The 21,333-nt window shown below is 35.4% G+C and overlaps 1 protein-coding gene across 3 annotated transcripts in view; it reads right to left on the bottom strand.

Annotated features, from left to right (window-relative positions):
- Window positions 1–21,333, bottom strand: part of LOC135080024 (receptor-type tyrosine-protein phosphatase kappa) — a 188,418-nt gene that overhangs the window by 24,120 nt on the left and 142,965 nt on the right. For 2 of the 3 annotated variants that reach the window (XM_063974692.1, XM_063974693.1), the window contains 3 exons: window positions 10,685–10,803; window positions 3,235–3,285; window positions 229–316 (listed from right to left, as the gene is read on the bottom strand). In XM_063974692.1, coding sequence (XP_063830762.1) covers window positions 229–316; window positions 3,235–3,285; window positions 10,685–10,803 — 258 coding nt within the window. The remainder of the gene's footprint in view (window positions 1–228; window positions 317–3,234; window positions 3,286–10,684; window positions 10,804–21,333) is intronic. The other variant, XM_063974694.1, reaches the window with a different exon arrangement.

Raw genomic sequence — 21,333 nt, 5'->3', positions numbered from 1 at the left:
TGGTCTGAAAATCTTACAGAGCTTTTTCCGAAAGTACAAGTACCTACAGTGACAGATTTAATGGATTTTTTACGAAAACTGCTTTAATCTGGAGTTATGAGAAAATGGGTAGTTATGATGTATCTACGCCAATGTTGTATAGATTTAACTGTATGTATCTATAATCTACTGTAAAACCCTGGTTTTCCTATAATAAATATACAAACAAATAAATATAATGCTACTCACAAGGTATTACTTTCTGGTTTTGGTTCTTGTGCGCGTTACTCTTCTTGGTTGCGTGTCGACATGAATGTGTCTCCACTTTAACTGCTGTCTGTAACAATAAAATAACAAAATTAACACATACCTATTAAAAATAACTGCTTTACACATTACCCAATTATTTAAGACTTCAAGTTACGAGTAGAATCATTTTCAGGCGTCGCTGTTTTAGAAGAAAGGTAGACAATTCCCATTCCTAAAAAATAAGTTAATAAATTAATAATAAAAGCATTTTAGGGGAGAGGTATTATTGTCAGGATTTGAGACACCATATTCACAAACAATGATTTTACACAAAATTAAATCAGGGCGATTTAATTTTGTGAAAACAGCTTCTATTTTTCTTCAATTACCTATGTGGGCTGTTAAGCCTTTAAAAACACTAGCCAAAGAAAATACATAGACGACGGCACATTTTAATAATGTGGCATCTCATATTGTCGTTGTAACAGTTGCGAGACAATATTTAAATGAAATTCTGGTGCTCCTTGAGTAAATTTTAATAAAGTATAACACCCGTATTCACAAACGATCCTTGCTTTAGTAAAACAGCAAATCGAACGCACAGCGTTGAATAGAGCTCTGTGATTGGTCCGTATATTACCCACTGCGTTCACGCGCACTGAGAGACTTCATAGTAATGTTTGTGAATACGGGCGTAAGAGTCAGAATACAACATTTATAATTTCAAGAATCAAATCATTGCAAAACATTTTTCGTAGCATTTAGCACAAGCCCTATGGTTTACTATCACAGTTCCTAAGCTGGACTAGTGATTTAATACATTATATTGCGTAATTTATCAAACCCTGACCAGTGTAAGCCAGGTATGACGCAAAGAAAAATAGCCTGGACCAAATAAAGCTCCGTTAAGTGGGCCATGTCGCTAGAGATTAAGTCCACATAATTTATGTTCCGAAATTGCTTGGGAGTTTATGTGATGCTGTTAGATTCATTTTTGTGATGATATGAGATAGTCACTGGACGTTGTTGGAAACTATGTAATTGTAACGATTACTAAAAGAACAAAATTCTATCAGAGACAGACACTTTCATTTTCAGACAAATAGTACACATTTTAAACCGCTGATTTTCATAAACAAAATTCATAACTGTAAAATCATTGTAAGAACTACCTTTATGTACTCGTAAAGCACGCTTGATTGGCGATGGCAATGGGAAATATTCATATACATAATTAAGATAATACTTCAATAAGTAGCTTAATTAAGAGTAATTTCAATTAACTAGGAGGAAAAACGATATACCTACATACTTATGTTATGGCTGCTAAGTTTTAATATGTATTCATGAAACAAACAGTGTGCTTACCATGAGTTTACGTTAGGTGTGCTCGCTAGCGACTACGTAAAAAAATGACATTAATTGTATGACATATTGTGCAGCGCCCCTAGCGGCTACTTTCAAGAAACAAAATCTTCATAGAGATTTTTGACGTACTCGCTAGCGAGCACACCTAACGTAAACTCATGGTAGGTAGGTGCACTGACATCAAACAGCGGAAAGAATTTTGATACACAATTTTCCATTCTTCGTTTCTACCATAACTTAATTATCAGTATAAATAGATGCATTGCCAAATTTATTACATAGAAAATCCATCACAAAGTAAAGCTTTTTGTTTGTAAAGCTAGAGTCTACTGGCGCGAATAAGCTTGTTATAAAATGTATACTTACATAATGAAATTACATTTCAGATGTTCTCCACAAACGAGTCATTGGGGCGTTTTGCGTTTGAAAATGGGAAAAGTTTGCAGCAACGACAGACTAAAATTATTTCACAAAGCTGGAGAGAAACAGAAACTCTATCAGAGGATATACGTGACGGAAATGATAACTCTGAAACGGTTGCAGACTTGAAACTAAATGAAAATGGTTTTATGTTGCAATTAATCTCTTTTATCTTTAGAAATAAATAAAAACGCTACTTTTAATTTTTAAAATGAGTAAAGTTATCTTACCTAACACCAGGTGCGATTGCTGTCAAATACCTGCCTTGTCTTACATAAAAAAACTTATGTAGGCATACCTAATTGTTTCATTTATGATATTTTTTACATGTAGGACAGTCAGCTCTAGCTCGTATCATCGCGTCTTTGTGTTTAATTCTCCATACAATACAATTGTTTATGTGTAATTTGCACATAAATATTATACCTACTACATTATGGCCCTCGTATTTTACGAAGAATGAAATGAGCCTTTGTTTTCGCAAATAATATGTGAAAGCAACACTTATTGATCGGTTCATCTAATTATATCTATACTCGATAAAAGGCCAGCGCAGACGAGCTACTTTTAGCATCGTATTTTGTACCAATTTTGTAACTTTCAACGAGCTGTCTATCATTGTCCTTTAGGAATATTCCGAATTATGACGATCGCTGATCGCGTTTTAGAAGCTATTTTAATCTAGAAAGATCAGTAACTTAAGTTGATTTGTCCAAATTTTATTAATAGAAGGTCGGTTAGGATTTCAACAGTAAATTGTTAATAACTTAAAAAGAATAATAAGAAGCCCATAAAAAGCAATAACTTGCTCTAATCGTACATACATAAAAAGCGACATATAAGTAACATTAAAATAGCGAGTCGAAACTAGTTCACAAAATACGATGTATTCGCCTACAACTACATGCGTACAAAAAGTATACTGCAAGTCTGTAATGCCCCTAGACGTTGAACGTAGGTGGAATATAATTCACAAGAGCTTTGTTTACGTGATATTTTTATTGCGAAGTCAATTTTTAAGGATTTAAATTTAATGTAAGAACGTTCTCCAGACTTGTTGAAATCGAAGGAGAATTAAAATGGGCTACGAATATAATAAGTACATTAAGTTTGACCTTTTGCTGTTATTCTCCTGGACACCATAGCATCGCGGCGGGGATGGACAACATAAATATATATATACACACAACACATATATATATATTTGAAAATACTTACAGCATTCATCCCCTCCGTGATGCTAATGGCGCCACGGAGACTACCAGCTCTCTGAAAGGCCAAATTTATGTATAGTAAATTCGATAATTTTAGTAAAATACAATCAATGGTTACATCAAACACGGTGTAATTCACGGTGAGTCAGTTTAAATTGCCTGACACAGTTATTATAGTTGTGTGCAAACTGTAATAACACTATGGGAGCTAAGTCAAACTAACTTTGCTTAGGTCTTGGTCTGTGACCCGCATAAGTACTCGTAACGCGAAATAAACACAACGGAATAAATGTAATTTGTTTCCACTCCAAAAACTACATTAATTTAACTAAATTAAACTATAGGTACTAAAATTCTTGAAAACAATTGTTATTCAACGGACTAACGCAAAATACGATAGGCATTATTTCGCTTAAAGATTTTCTCTCAACAAAGCTAATAATAGTTATTTAATTTTTAGCGTTAAGAGTCGCATCTCAAACTAATTTGAAAATTATAAATAACTTGAAAAAATCGAACTGCCTAAGGCGGGAATTGAACCCACGACCTTCCGCTTGCCAAAAGCTAATAATATAGGTATTTCTCCACTTACTCTAGGTACTGTATATTAAAACAGAAACGGGCTTAAAAATTACTGTGTTCACCGCACATACTGCTTTCTTTTAATTAAGGCAGCCCCAGTCGTTTTATTGGCGCAAACCCGCGTTTGAACCCTTAGCCCTTTTTTCTGGCAAGCCACAAATCTATCTCACATGGTATGGTAATTTCGTTAAACATTTTAAACTTTTAGAAAACGTTTTTAGGTTAAACTTTTACACGGGTACAAATACTTAAGGCTTGGTATTTCTGCTAAAGTAGGTATTTCGCGCTGTCAAAATCTGCGCGCGCAATACTTCGCCGAAGACAGCGCGCCAAAGAGCTCTCGCGGCTACACAGTATAGAAATACGCAGTTTAGAAATACGCAGTTGGTTAGGTTAGGTTGACTTCCTTCCGTTCAAGCGTCACACTCACAGCACTTTCTAATACAAATCATATCCAAGTGATACAAATTAAAACAACTTTCAAAATTTTTGGGAATATATTTTACAATCGAATAAATATAGAATATAACTGCCAAAGTAAACACGGTTCAAAGAGGCGTGGCGTCACCCGACCTTCCGGAAGTTCCGCGCCGGCTAAAAGAATTTCAATATTACGTCATCCGACCTATCGGTAGAACCTCGGGAGCTTGAGCGATTGGAAAAACATTTTTTGATCAGTTACTCGTAGTAGCGATTATTTAGAGCTTAGATAATAAATTATAGTTGTTGCAATTCACAAAGCTTTGCATGTGGTTAGTTACATTAATCAGTACACGCATCAATTTTGTTCAGTCTTTTTGTTTATTAAGAAATAAAAATATCATAGTAAAATTGCATACATATTTGTTTGTATTGGTCTGGGTGTTTTCTTTCCATAATTTATGTATAACGTATGTACGGGGCTCTGTATCGAAAATCACTATGAGCAATAAGCATCACACACGGTTACCTGGAGTGCATTACCGCAGCAAAAAGCTTGCCATCTTAAATGAACGGTATAATATCGAGGTTTCGTCAGTACAGTTGCGAACAAAGGTGTTTGTGTAGTGTAGTTGAGTTGAGAGGTCAGATTATTGAAGTAATAAAACGAACATTTTATTTTTTAAATACATTTTTAAAATAATTTACATTACAAATAACAATGAGAGGATGACATTGCAAGGTGGTGCCAGTCAAGTCTTAAATCCGTTGATATATGCTGCATCTGCCATGTTTTTGGCTAAAAGATTCTTCTATCTTGCAGTTTAGACTTTTATTACAGACCTCAGACAGTATTTTTGGAAAACTTTTACGCATGGTGGAGGAAGGGACGCTCTAGACACTCAAGTCTACAAGGAGTCACATGAACTCCAGTTTTAAATCCGTTGACATCTGCTGCATCTGCCATCTTTTTGGCTAGAAGATTCTTCTATCTTGCAGCTTAGACCTTTAGCTACAGACCTTAGACAGTATTTTTGTGAAAATTCTTACGCATGGTGGAGGAAGGGACGCTCTAGAGACTCAAGTCTACAAAGAGTCATATGAACTCCAGTTTTAAATCCGTTGACATCTGCTGCATCTGCCATCTTTTTGGCTAGAAGATTCTTCTATCTTACAGCTTAGACCTTTAGCTACAGACCTTAGACAGTATTTTTTATTATTGTTAATAAAAGATACGCCGTTCAATCGGTACTTTACTATTTATTCATTAACTGAAAGTGTTACATTTTACTAGAACTAAATTTACAGGACAATCGCCATTATTCAACGGGCATAGACAATACAAGCAATACCATAAACTAACAATGTTGCCAATGTAAATGTACAATAATATACTAACAATTATTTACTAGCTGACCCGGCGAACTTGGTTCCGCCTTAATGGCAATAAATAAGCAGACTTTTTTTTATTTCGAACGGGATAAAAAGTATCCTATGTCCTTCTCCTGGCTCTAAACTACCTCCCTGACAATTTTCAGCTAAATCGGTTCAGCCGTTCTTGAGTTATAAGTGGAGTAACAAACACGACTTTCTATTATATATAAAGATTTGTGTCAGTGTGCTCTTCTAAAGAGTGTAAGACGATTGTATGTAGGTACTATTAAAATGTAATTTTAACTCATTGGTTTTGTCTCATATTTGAGGAATGTACTATGTATCATGAGTAGAGTCTTCGTTTAAAAGGATGCGAACGATTTAAATTTCAATAGATAGACAAAATTGATAATTTTTAATTATCAAAAATTTAAGCTTTCTCCAGTAACACTGATATTATTATACTGTGACTCATCAAAGTCATCATTGTCAAAAATATTGACAAATCGCGAACTGTCACGTCCAAAAAACTGACACGCGTCCGTCCTCCGTAAGCGCCACCGCGCGACTGATTGAGATTGTCCAAGCCGTCATGGACGATTTTTTTCACATTTTTTAACATAGTAACTAAATAAGACGCAATATAAAAATTTCATCCGTTAAAAGCCCTCAAGTTATTTCTGAACTTTAGTTTAGTAAAAGATTTAGAATCTCAAATCGCTTATTTTAAAAATAAAACCATAAATAGAAAACGAATAGAGGTAACTTTGGGAATTTATTCTATCGAGTCAACTTCATCAAATCGTGTTTCCATCCGTTAATAGCCCTAGAAAATATCCTCAACTATGCCCAATAAAAATCTTAGCCTTTAATTTTACTGTTTAGTACCTCAAAAATGAAAAATGAAAACCTCATTTTCGCCATTTTCTCTGCTACCCGGCCTTAATTACTTTGTCTGACTGTAACGCCAGGCTTTCCCTCGATGACCCAAGAATGTCAGGAAAATATCTATTAATGATCGAAAATGTAGCCTTTAAATTAAATATTCTTCAACTCAACCATTTTCTACTTTGTACCTTACATAAATTCAAATCTAAATCATGCTCTACATTTTCTTAAAAACATCTTTCAGCATAATAAAGCCACTGTCTTTATTATCAGCTACAGCTCGTTGAAAGAGTGCACAATGCAAGCAAGTCCTAATGATGATTACAGTGCGGTTACTGGCAAGGTGCGCACTGTTACATTGTCGTTACTTAATTAAATTAGCTGTCTCTGACGTGGTGGAACCAGAATTGCCCGCGCTCTATGTAATTTTAAGGAACATTTTTATGCAGGTTTACTTTTTGCTGATAAAATTGACGGGTTGTTCCCATCAAAAACCTATGTATTCGTATTGTACAGTAATTTTTTTTTACAGATTTATTTTTGCGCAAGTAATATCAATCAGGGATGCTGGCATTATGAGCTGCTATGATTGCCCAGATGTTCTGAATTTGATTTCCAGGTGGGACACACAAATTAATAGATTTTGCGTAATTATTTCCAGTATAATTAAGATAAAGAAGCATCGAGTCCTACCTATGCAGGTAATTGACAATTTAATTTGTCCTTTATTTGGCACCTTAAGCCTTCAGTCTCATAGATTTGAGATGGCGTCTCATAAAACTATACCTTACCGTTGTGGCTAAACGTAAACTGTGAAAGCCAAGAAAAAAAAAGTTATACCAGGGTTCCGATCTTAGTAACAACCGCCACAATATTACATAGAATTTCTGTCCACAAAAGAAAATACAAGTTTTTCCAAGTTAATTCTGTGCATCTGGCAACACTGGCCGCTAGTAATGAGCTAGCCGCCATCCCGGCTGCAAGTTTTCATGTAATTTCACTCCGCTGCTCGTTTCTTTTTCAAATTTAATTTGCTCTCGGTAAACGAGAGCATAAATGAGATAAACCTCAAAGCTGAATAGCTGACTAGTAAGGCTCCGGTATTGCCAGAATAAAATGAGCAATTTTTCGCAAGCGGTTAGAGCAATAACGTTTTAGCGAAGCAGACCTTTCGCACACCATTAACAGATTATAACGCATGAATTTTGACCCCTCATTTCTGAATCCTCTCTGGTATATTATCGCAGCTTATTTTTCACAAACTTTTGGGGTCACGTAACGACAAAAATAACGATTAAACTTGGAGCTCTAATGTTAAAATTATACTAAAATAATATTTTGACCACATTGCGACACAGAGTGTACGTACAATTTGACAAAAATATAAAATATGATATACCTAATACGTTTCATGATTACCTATCTATTGGTCATACTTTCTACGTTTCATCAGTTATTTTGAACGACACCGAACTAACTTGTTTAAGAGTAAATAGAACCTGACAGCGATAGGTATTTCTTCGAAGGGATCAGCAATGTCAACAACAGGGGTGTTCGCGGAAAACCAGTGTCGTCGACATACATTCTAAACTTCTGCTTACTATGATTCTGTTGCAATTAATGTTGTGTCAATTAAGTTTTCTACTTTTTTTATTTTGAAGATGACACCTTAATTTGTCGCTTCTTTCGTCGCTCTTTAAGTAAAGTCCCTCTCAAGTTATGAAATATGCTGGTCAGTCGTCGAATAGTTTTACTATAACTTTAAGTAGGGCCCAGAAAGTGCAGCTTCCAACTGACGAATACCCGGCACTTCGAACTGCATCGCGAATTAGCACTTGACCTACATTCCCTTTTCCCGTCTAACTAACTTTGTAGAAGTTCAATTTGACGTTGATACCATTTGGAAGTGAATTTAAAAGGAGTTCGCTAAGTATTTTATGTTCTGGTAACTTCTTTCAGTATGATGTTGGGATTTGAGTTACTTTAAAATCTTTTTACCAGATTTTTTGTTTTTTTTTAGAGTTTCAACTGCAGACTGAAATAACAATTTTCTATATTATGATCAAAATATTATAAAAGCTCATAAAAAGTGTGTCAATTGATTCGTGTTTCATTTCGTGTTGTAGGTAGCCCAACCCATCCACAAGAAGTTGCAGTTCGTTCCAAATGAGGTTCCAAAGAAGAAAGCAGCATTCTCTCACCATTGGCTCCGAAGCCATTACACTGAGTTATTAGGTCTGTGTAATGGAGACTCTTGGCCGGGGACCAAAGGGGCATAAAACAATGTGGTGGCGATTATCTGTGTCACTGCCACTAATGTCTGTTGTATGGAAATTATGGGATAATTGATATTGCTCCTGTGAGATTAGGTCGCATGTTACGATGCCACTTAAGTTCAGGAGGGCTACTCTAAATCGCTGTTTACGTAGTTTCACATCTATCTGTTACCGTCGCTCATGCTAGCGTCTTGCTTTGCGTGAGTAGGATGGCAATATTAGAAACTTCGGATAACGTTTTCGGAGTAGCCCCGCTGCTTGGTGTCGCGTTATTTATGTTAATGTTTATGGCTCAAAAGTTAGGAGATAGCAGAGCTGCAATGTAACAGAGACCTGCATTAGTTACGTGTAGTTTGACGACTTAATGTCTGTATAACCTACTTCGCTCGCCTTTTCTGGTGAAAATGTAGTGTGAGACTGTTAAATAACTGAAATTATAAGATCCATTTTGAAAAGGAAATCAAGACGACGCTATAGTCATAACTAGTCATCAGTCAAGGGCAGTCCACCACCCCAATGGGAAAGTGCAGGTTCTGCTGCTATTTATAGTAAAAATCACTTCTTCACATGCGGGATAATATCGATTGTACAAAAATACCTAGTCAGACTCAAATTAATAATTAAAAGCTCCAGACAAAAACACGACCCCATTAGTGAAAACGCTGGATCCATTATTTATCCAATCCTGGAGTTAGTCTTGATTTGTAAACGTCAATGGCTTACAAAGACTTTTAGAGCTGAGTATTTGTGTTTGAATATTAATCAAGTGCGACGAGCGTTGTTGATCGAACACACCGTATTAATTAGGAAATATTGATTTATCCACCAAAGCTTTTGATGTGGTGATTTCAATAATACGGCGGCTTTAGATTGTGGTGGGTTATTTGTGTTGATAAGCTGCACGTTGATGATATTATAATTATGGATGACGTCGCGTCAGTTTCATAAGTGTGGGTTTGAGTTGTACTTTATACAGTGTGTCATCATCATCATTTCAGCCACATGATGTTCACAGGCAGTTGTACAATGTGTACTATTTTTATTTTCTTATTTGAACCTTTTTTTATGGCAACGAAATCCAATTCCGTACAGGAAGTAGTTGGGGCAACATCAGCCTTGAAATGATGTTATCTATATAATTTTACCCCATAAGTACTTAACTGGTTTAATTGATTGGTTGGTTGTACTGAATGTACAGAATTTTTCTACTTAAGTCCAATAAACATACAAACATTCTTTTCGACTAACGAATAATTATAACCAGATATTTCAATATAATTTCTTACTGCAAAAAGAAACTTCAAGATCTGAATGCAAAAATCTAATTAAAATTGCAACAAAGGATAACGGGCATTCCATTTCGCCTTTGTATAATTGGTTTTGTGCTAACTACTTCTGCTTGAGTTTAAAGTACGGGAGTACACGACTTGTAAATCTGATTTTAACCGCTGAAAGGAATTTTGACCTCATAAAATGTTTCCACAAACGAATGTTATTGTTGGTGTTAGTTATGTTAACAGTTTAACAGTCCACGTGATACATTTATAGTTTGCCTTATTGTTTTACTACTCGTATTGTGTCTCGTTTGAGAGCAGCTGTGAATGGGTTAAGAGGGCCATTTTATTGATATCGATTTTGTTATGATGATACATACTTCACTGTTTATTTTGTTTTTAACCTCAGCATTTATCTTGTCATGCCCTTACGAGCATGTCAAAAAGCTGGTCTCTGCATTGCTGGTCTGGCATTATGCATTAAACGGTCTGTACTTTTTAATGCATAATGCCGCGATGCCAATAGCAAGGGCGCTAGAACTGTTTCTAACATACATTTGTCGACAAGAATGTTTACTCTTATGTACTTTCAACAGTATACGACATAAGTCCTCTTTAACCAACAGTAGCGGTCACGTACCTGGAATTCTAGTTTGTAGAGTACCGGGAACTTTCGCCGCTGCTCGCACAGTTTGGGGAAGTTCTTGATCTCCACGGGCCGGTCCGGTATGGTCTCGCATATCGACCCGTTCTCGTCGGCTGCGAATAATAAACAAGGTTATTTGCGGTCATAAATGGGGTATAGTGGGGAATGTCGAAGACTGTGACATAAAGAGGCAGTGCAACAAGTGGTTAAAACCCTGTATTGACAAGAACGAGACAGACATGACATCATAAAACCGGCCAGTATCATGGTATATTGACAGGTTTTATGATGGTATGTCAGGCGACATGTAGTGAATACGAGACTATGTATAAATTAGGCTACAGTCGTTAAAGTTGCAATGATACTATTTCTTAATTCAACAACATGAAAATGTAAAAAGTAAAAACATTTTCTTTTATTAATTTTATCTGAATAAAAAGAGCATTTATTTGAATCAAATCCTCTTTGTGTTGGCATCCAATTTATACAGACTATTATAAAATGTATTTGTTATAATAAGAATGAGTTTTTCATGACCCAGTTTCAACATTAAACATCTTTTCACTATCTACTTGTCTTTATTTGTTTATGGTATAGGCAAAGACACGGTTAAATAGCCTGTGTATTGTTTGTTTCCATACAGTTTAACAGCTGTCTAACGCTCGCACGCGCACTGCTGTCAATTTGTATGGAAACGTCACGTTGAGCTTGAATTGTTACGCCAGGCATGTAGCAAAGGTTTTTAAGGATTTTTAAACATTGAATAGCCTTGCTCTTGAGCACAGTTAAATTGCAGAAAGCTGCCTAAGATGGAACGAGCTTGCTCAAAAAATGCCTTTTCACTCGTAGCGATGATGTTGAGGCCATGATGTTGTACTCGTATGAATATGTGAGACAATCAGATGTCTTAATATGTAAGCCTTAGTAGAAAAAAAAAACAAACAAATGATGGTTATTTTAGGTGGCTGAATGTTTTTATGTCAGATGAGTTTGAAGTAGCAATAAATGTATCGAGTATTGTAAGTTTTATTGTTAAGTAACAAAAACTTAGGCTTAACAGTAACTATGACGACAACCGGTGTTTTTTGTATGGAGTTTGATAGATTTGGATTGATTGACACCCAGATCCGCACGCGTGCCGAAATTGGCATCACAGGATAAAGGTACGACACAAGTTATTATCCCCCTTACTAATAAAAGTTACTCACTCGTTAAACACTTGTTTAAAGTGACGTTTAGTATGGAAATGTATGTATCTGTGTTATTACACTTTTGTCAATCGGTAGCCCGTGTTTTAAATTCAACTCTGTGCCCTAATCAACTGAGTCTGGGATGAAGTAATCAATTTGGGATGCCGAAGATTGGGTAGCTTGTTAAGTAAAATAGACTACAAACTTTACGTTGTTTGTGCTCCAAGTCTGTATTGAATTAAGAGTTGAAGCATAACTGACTAGTGCTAGTTAAAATTATTATTAATTGAATTTATTTCGAGTTAACATAATATTATCAATCTGTGATCCTCATAATATTCTGGGCTCGCCCCGGTAATTAAATTACTTAATCTGATTTGATCTTTAAAAGTTACTCCCATCTAGATCATCTAGCTAGACTATTCAACATAAAGAACTACCTAGTTAATATCCAAAATCTTCCATCATTTGACAAAAATTGTGATTCACAGCATTGGCAGTACCTACCGTTTAAAAATATCCAAGCCGTCGTCAAACGAATCGTCCAAATTAAATTTGCATGCGATGCTTAATTAAAGTTCCTAAAGTATCAAAGAAACCTTACTCAGTTCCAGTACAGAAAACTTATAAAAGGGCATTAATTTTAAAAGTAATTTCGCGTGTATTAACTGAAGCATTAAAAGTCAAACTGAACAGTGATCAAAAGAGTCCTGACTAATGAGTTCCGAATTGATATTATCAGGACCGTTGTTAAAGGTCGTTGACCCCGAAGTGCTGTCGAGCCAAGAGCCCTTTATTGAGGGCCGTCACGGCGTGAAGGTCGCGCTTGCTTTTTGATAAAAGGGCTCGAGAAGGTAGTTAACAGCCGTTTGAAATTATAAAGACGTCTGCACTGAATGTTTCGTAAATAACATTCATAAAAAAAAATTTTTTGTTGGAGGGTGCCGACACGATGGAAATGGATTGTTTATTCTACATTGTAATTATTTTATATTTTGCTTCAATAGGGTAGCTAGTTACCTATAATTTCATGTTCTACTAACTAAGCAAATTATTAAAAATTTTGGTAATGTTGTTAGTGACTTTCCAATTAAGCTTGCTAAGAAAATAGTTTGTAAAAGCGTTATTAATTGCTGGCGAAATATAGCTGAAAAGGTCTAAGTTATTTATTTTTCAGGATAAAGTCTAAAGATATTTTGTACGTGTTTTCTGCTTCTTGCATTACTATAATATTGCTGCAGAAAGGCTTCTTGATAGCAGGTACATTTAACTGCGTCCACACGATAAAATAACCTATTGATTTTATTATCAGGCCCAATGATCCGATCGAACGAGTTTCGATACCGCCAAAACGTTTACCGCCATTTTGCGACCACAGATAACGCTCACTTTCCTCCGCTGATGTCACGTCAACCTCTAACTTATCTGTGATGACGAGAGTAGGCGAAGGAAATTCTTTTAGCAGTAAAAAGGTGACATTTCACGTTTTCAATATTTTCGGAGGTTAGATTCGAAAAGCGGAGGTTCGATACGATTCATTATTGAATCATAATAGCAATTGAATTTTGAATAAACGTGAACGACGAAAATGTTCGAGGAATTTATTTGTAGAAAATTAGGTACAACTGATTTCCATCAGCCGTCATATAAAAAATAAGTAAAATATAATTGAAATGAACGAAGATCTGTAGAAATAATAAAGTCAAAAACTTAATTCACTTTTTTCGTGAATGTAGTTAAAAATTACAAAGTAATAAGTACATATTATTATTCGTAATAAGTGAAAAATAAGATAAAAACGTGTGAATAATTAACAACCAGCGCTTTTAGTTCACGCATTTAAAGTAAAATGTGCGAAATGTTTTTGAGGTAGCTGAAAAAACTTTTAATAATGTTGTACAAAGAGCGTGCTATTGGGATTAAAAAAAAATACAAAACCTTCGCTTTTCACATCAGAAATTCCATAGCGACATTCGTACATTTTGTCCGTCTGTTGTCAAATACTTCTCTTTGGGAAATTTAACTTCTGTCGGAATTAGACCATGTCCATGAATAAAAAACGGACTATAGCAGGCCGAAAATTCGTGAACAAAACTACCTACATGGAATTAAAAAAGCATTTTTTTTTAATTTTACATTGCTTTTTGCGCAATAAATTATTGACATTCCTAAAAAAGTTCTAACATGTATCGCAGAAAAAACCTATCACAGGAGAATCAGCGCGCGATCACAAAATCGCCAACTAAACCACTTCGTATGCATGCGCAAAATTACCACATTGACACGAAAAATGTAATTCGAAAACTGAAAACAATGTTCCAAAGTCCGTCACAAAACTGAGTCTCGCAGCGCAACACAATTTCCCTGGAATGAATCTCTCCAAACATTAATACTTACTCGGAAAGTTACTTCATTTCGTAGGATATGTTCCAATTTCCCCTCTGTTGGGTTTGGCGGATGCAAAATCGCATGCGAGCTGTATTATGTCGGTGCATTCTTTTATTCGTACGCTCGAGCCAAATTATTGCAAGCCGGCTGGCGGTTGACCAAACCTTGTATTGACATGTTTGATTTATTCAGCGATAGGATTTTTACATGTTGATATTGAAACGATAATATGTTATTGCTACTTTTAAGGCATTTTAATGTAATGACGCGGTAGAGTTGACAACTAAATCAGACCATAGGTAGGTAAGTAAGTGTTTACGTTGATGTGCTTTGATCTTTTGCTTAATCATACCATAAGAGAGTCCTAAATAATTTATAGCCCAGAAGATCACTATCATTCAACACACAACCATAGAGGTTAAGGATTTAGAAAGTAAGAACAATAATTTATTTGATTCATCAAATTTCACACTTTATAATGTAAGTAGGTAGGTACTATCATCAGAATATCGTTCTTTCAGTCACGTGTCGCTTTTCCGCAAAAATATCCAAATAGGTAGGCAAGTAAGTAGGTACCAATTTTGGTAGCCCTGTATTTAATGAGTGCATAAACAATGAATTGAGTGGGCCATAACATAATTCCGCCGTAGCTGTGAGAGTAACACAATACCCCGGTTAATTCTGTAATTATGTGCGCACTTCAGATCGGGGTGATTTAATGTGTTTACTTGTTTATGCTTACAGGCTTGGTTGATTTTATTCTGGCTTTAAACCTTAGTTTAATTAAAGCAATTAGAGTTGTACCTACGTCGTGGCAAGGCTCTACTAGTTAAAATTCTTCTTATTTCTTTCTTAAAGGTGAGACTGTAATAATAAACAACTTAAATTGCTATAAAAATAAAGAGATGTGATTGGAGTAAAAATATTATACTTAGGTTATAGTTAAGATGGAAGGGTCTTTAAAATATAGTGAAATTATAATGAGGCTTTACCATATTCATTTCAGTTAAAAAAAACGATATTTAAATTTCATTTCATAAGGTTTTCTATTAACATTTTTGAATCTAATTATCTTACAGATTTTCCGATCGCTGCCACATCAGATTTCGTTGCAAAATCGCACCTATTATAATCTACATAAGTAAGATGTCACCGTGTTCATCTTGGCGTGCCAAAATGTGAGGCTATTCATATTTAACAGGGTAAGTTCACGAGCAGGGCTGAATCATGCATGCGCCGCTTACGGCGGGATCAACTGAGTTAATGTCATATTCTAGCGTCAATCAGAATTTTGCAAACTGAAGAATACATGCTGAACAGTCAATGGAGATTATTTACATAAAACTTTCCATCTTAGTGCCATAAACTTTAATAAATGAAAGACTCTTTAAAACTGAGTAGTTAAGAGTCACTCCCACGTTCTGTATGTAAGAAAAACAAACTGTCATCACTCTTTCATGGTGCTTGAAATATCTAATAGGTACCTACAATCGGTCTCGTACTATAATTTTCATGATATTTTTTTGTTATGAAACCATGTAGGAAAGTATCGTGTTTTGCATTAAGCGCAGCGATACAAAAGACCTCATTCATTCTATTGCTTTAACAAGTACTGTAATATTTACGCGCGTAACACGTGAAACGGAATCATGTGTCGTGCATTTCCAGCGTCAACTGATACGTTAATGGCGACGTTAAAACAACAACATGGGCATCCATAGAGCGTTTATCTCAGCTCGCTCCTCGCCACTGAATGCCCTAGTTCTTGCAATATTCTAGACGTTCGCTCCGACGTGTCGTGCACGTAATGCGTCCGACGGTTTACCGCCGTCAGCCATGTTTGCCCGCCATTTTCTCGAAGGTGTGGCGACATATCTAGAGTTCCATTTTCAAGTTTCGAACGGCTCAAATGGAACGTTTTGCGTTTGACAGGGACACGACAGGGATGTGCAATCCCGCCAATTTAGTTTGTTGACAAGAACGGGATGTGATTTTCACTTGTTATCATTATTTTGTTCATCTAGTTTTGTTGAGCTGTGGATACATTTTCTGCTTAAAAAAAGAGCTCTTCAATAAACTTTTGATGAAAATGTAGAGCAGCGAAACATTTTATTCAATGATCTTATTAATTTTATTCAAATTCTTATAATATTTAGTTTCAAGGCACTTAAATACATGTCCCAAATGTTAGTACACTACACTTAAGTACTTACCTAGCTATATTTATTTCAAACCATTATAAATTTTGATCTTGGATTTATAATAAGTAGCAAAAACTTTCACCATGGTAATCAACATAGTGCATATAAACTAATAAGTTTATCTACGATGAAGTAGTTCTTAAATTAGTTTCCAGGTGAAAGTTTTTGCTACTTATTATAAATCCAAGATCAAAATTTATAATGGTTTGAAATAAATATAGCTAGGTAAGTACTTAAGTGTAGTGTACTAACATTTGGGACATGTATTTAAGTGCCTTGAAACTAAATATTATAAGAATTTGAATAAAATTAATAAGATCATTGAATAAAATGTTTCGCTGCTCTACATTTTCATCAAAAGTTTATTGAAGAGCTCTTTTTTTAAGCAGAAAATGTATCCACAGCTCAACCAATCATTTTGTGTGTGTTTACAGAACTTCAATATTTTTCCCGCAACCACCCTCATAATTTTATATCCTCATAAAAGTCATGTTGAATTTATGGTGATGTGTGTTTGTCGCTCCATGAGCACTTTTATATGATGCATGTCGTCTTATAGGGGTCAAGGAGGCAAAGGAGGTATATATTTTACAGTTATTGGGTTATTTTTGATCAAAGTACGGTACAAGTAAGGTACTTATTTTTGATCAATGTTTTACTAGCGAATTTTAACGAATGAACATGCCTGACTATGGATTTAATTTTTCGAATGTTTTATTTGTGTAAAAAATGTTTTTCAAGTTTGCTCGCGCCTGTTAAAATGTTATTCTGTAACACCTTGAAGGGTCCTTTGCGATAATGTGTCAATGTCTACGCACTTACCAAAACAAATAGAAAAACACAAATAAAAAACAAAAAATGAAAATGTGACTCTTTAAAGGAAATTTTTCCACTTTATTTGCTTTATTCAGTTTCAAGACTGGCATAATAATACTAAACCGATTATTTCCTTGCTGTGCCAGCGTAAATATTGCTCACAAAGCAGCTTATAAGCCAAGATTGTTCCAGATGCGAGATAGGGCATGGCCCAATTAGCGCTGATTAGCCGGCTTATTAGATGTCGGCGAAGAAGTGGCCCTGCCACTGATTGGGGTAAACAAAAGAACCTTAGAGCAAAAGCACACGATGCGTTGCCGCTTGTGTGCCTCCCACAGATATTTCTATGTAAGACTGCTGACACACCCCAAACCAGCCGACGTGACATGTCGACTTTTGACATGCTGTCACGTCAAAGAAAAGACAAATTGTCTACAAGATTCTTTTGAAATAAAGCTTGATGTTTAGAGTTCATAACTTCCAACTCTTCATAAGTTCTTCTGATTAATTTCGCCGCGAGTCCTTTCCCCTGCCCCTGGGACAAACTTGACCTTTACTGGTTGGGTTTTTATCCCTAAATAAGCTGTAGATCCTGGCTACACGGGAGTTGCAGCGGTGGGAACGAGAGGTGGGAAAAGTCCCGAATGCGAGATAGGGCATGGCCCAATTAGCACTGATTAGTCGGCTTATTAGATGTCGGCGAAGAAATGGCCCTGCCACTGATTGGGGTAAACAAAAAAACGTAAGGGTCGCTGCATACGGGCCACTGGCCACAACCACAAAATGCCGCCATCGTATTTCCTGTAATTTTCATCCATTTTACACGGACTCGTCGCACATGGTTGACGCTAAAATGACTGTCATGAATGTGGTAAAATTCCTTGAGTTGAATCATTTGTCATATTCATGACAGTCATTTTACAAAGACAGAAATCTTAAGATGTTTTCCATGGTTCCATTATAAAAGATTAAAACTTAGGTGGGGTTCTCATGACATGACATTGTGTTTGTTTACGATGCTGTAAAAATTAAATGATGCTATCAAACATTGTAATATGACAAAAGGAAAGAGTTTTAGATAAGAAAAAAAGTAACTACTTGTTATAAAAAAAGTAGAAAAACATGGAAATGTCAATAAGTTTCAGCTTCCATGGTTCCAACTAAGTCTTGGAAGCTACATAAATTATTGACATGTATTTTTATACATATAACTAAATACAAATGTTTACTAAACATCGGCTCGGCGAACATTATACCTACCTTTGCCTTTTTAGATTTTTTTATTTAGATAAAACAAAAGAAAACCTACTTTTTCTGTCGTTTGTCATCTCTGGAAAAATATTAAGATAGCTGTGTGGACGTAAACATTACGTAATTTCCTGAACGCTTCCCATAAAGTTGGTAGAGTTGGTATCATTCCCACTTTTTAGGTCACGAGGTTGATTTATATTAGTGTTGTTGTTTATTTACATTGGCTGTATTAGTTTTCCCCTGGAAGAGTGTAAACATTACCTCGCCTGTTTGTATAGAGGAGGTAAGGTGCAAAATCGATGGAACCTGACTCCCAAGGTCCCTTCGGGAGGGGCGTCAGATAACATTGTCACAGATTTATTGCAAACGTTTGTAAAATACTGTGGAATTAATAAAATTATGAACCTTTTAATGAAGATCTCCTTTTTTCTCAGCTTTAACCTAAAATTGTTCATAGAGGGGTAGATAAGTTTTAACGAAGAAAAAAGGTCATATTGTGTTTAAACTTTCCTTTTAGCTTTTCAAATTTTGGATCACTATTTAGTAAGAAAACATCAAAAACATTGAAAGCAAAATTATATGATCAAACGAACTTACCAAGTGAAGTTCGATCTGAATTATCCTGTTTTCGCCGAAGAGATTTATTTTACCGTGTAGTAGTACCCCTGTACGACAAGCCAATCCGCACACAATATTCAGCGTAGTAGTAGTAAAAAACAAAAGAGCGGGCAACTCCACCCCTACCACGCTGTGGGCTCGGTGTCCGAGCGGTCTCATTATATTTAGAGAAGAGATGACATTGACGTTTACCTCCAGGGAAGAAGATATAGAAATCTTCGGGTTGGGAGGGACCTTAAATCTCTTCGGCGAAAACAGGATAATTCAGATCGAACTTCACTTGGTAAGTTCGTTTGATCATATAATTATCCTGTTTTCGCCTCCGAGATTTATTTTACCGTGTAGATGTTTAGAGCATGGATCAATGTCCATGTTAAATGGTTAAGAGAGTAAATGTCAATGTACTAAATACATAATAAAGCAATATTTTTGTATTATAATCGTATTGCATCACTTATTCATAACAATAACAAGTATCACGGTCTCAACAAGATTTTGTTCATTATAGAGTATTATTATATACATTTATTTGTACTTCTATTAACTGTTAGGTACGACTACTGATTGTAAAAAGTTGCCAAGACAGTTGACAGAGCATCCTGTCTATCCAGCACACTGGCTAATTGTGTCAACGTTGACAGCGGCGCAAACCGCAGGCAATACTGCCGCGTGTCGCGTGCTGTGTGGGCCGAACACCCTCGTGTCGACACTCCTTTCCTATTATGTATTTATCCAGTTTCATCTCAGAACTGAGCTTGACGACGGTAGTGGTTAACACCGAATCGATCACAGTGACTGCAAGGCTAACAGCTGATTGTTGTAAAATATAAGCTCACTTGCATTTTAATTAAATAAATAAATAATGTGGTTAATTAAAACTTATTAATTTATTTGGATACAGTTTGACCAGTATTCCAAAACAGTATTAATTTGGATTCCAAGTAACACTGTTGCGAGGAAAAAGTTTGGTTTCTATTTAATAGCACCTTTTAATAGCAATCTTTTGATTCTTGAAACCTGACCTATAAATTATTATATTTATTTAAATAATTATATATTTCAATAAATTATATGATTTCACTAACGATATTGCTAAGCGGTGGTTATTTAATGTTATTATAGGATGCACCCGACTTTAGAATATGCTAAGAAAATAGAGTAAGGTAGGTACAATGATGTAATTGAGCATTGTAAAAATATTTATTTGTCAGTCATTTGGTGTAGTGGTTTCGAAACGGACTACTATGCCGAGAGGTCCCGGGTTCGATCCCCGGCCGGGCAGAAATTGAATTGATACATTTTAATTTCTGTGATGGGTCTAGGTGTTACTATGTATAATATGTACTTATGTATATAAAAACGGTATTTAAGTATGTTTATATCCGTTGTCAAAGACCCATAGCTTTGCTCAGTTTGGGACTAGGAGCGTAGTGTAAAATGTCGAAGGAAGGATATTTATTTATTATTTGCGGAGTGTATAGCGGAGTCTGGTACGTTTTGTTTGATCCACGACTGCCAAATACAAAACTCACTGCCAAGGAAAGGTAAGCTTAAATGGGCAATAATTATGGTACTACTGATGTACCTGTTGCCCCAGCATTCTATTTTTTTTATTTTTTATTTATTTATTTTTTAGTGAAAAAACGTATTAACGTCTAAAAAAAAATGTTCGCCATTCTAATTCATGTTAATCGTGTAGAAATCTCTACGCCAGACGATAAAATATGAATTATGACTAAATATCAAACAAAGTTCAAGAAACAAAAAATAGGTTTATGTCATGTACTGTAACCAAAGCGTCTAACATTTTCTGAGACAATATTGAACCAAGCTCCTACTCCGTGTCTTTATTCAGACACCTTGATTCAGTCAGCTTCAGTATTATGACTGTGATGATTGAATTTTTATAATCATGCTAAGAAAAAATAACAAAATACTAATTCTCAATTTATACTTCATAGAAAGGGAAGAAAGACTCATTCATTATTATGAGTTTGTGGCAGCGTTATCGATTCGTAAAATAATATCGCATTATTTTTTGGTATTATTAAAAAATGTCCTTAATCTAAACTAAAGGTTACAAGTAGTGGTAGTACTGGTAGGTACCTACATAATACATAGTTTATTTTATGTGGTTGATTCGTTCTTTGACTGACCAAAGTCCACTAGTCCGGTTGTT

This window comes from Ostrinia nubilalis, chromosome 17 (assembly GCF_963855985.1).
Source record: "Ostrinia nubilalis chromosome 17, ilOstNubi1.1, whole genome shotgun sequence".
Taxonomy (NCBI): domain Eukaryota; kingdom Metazoa; phylum Arthropoda; class Insecta; order Lepidoptera; family Crambidae; genus Ostrinia; species Ostrinia nubilalis.
The sequence above is the reverse complement of the archived record's forward strand: the minus strand, read 5'-3'. Positions and strand labels throughout refer to the sequence as shown.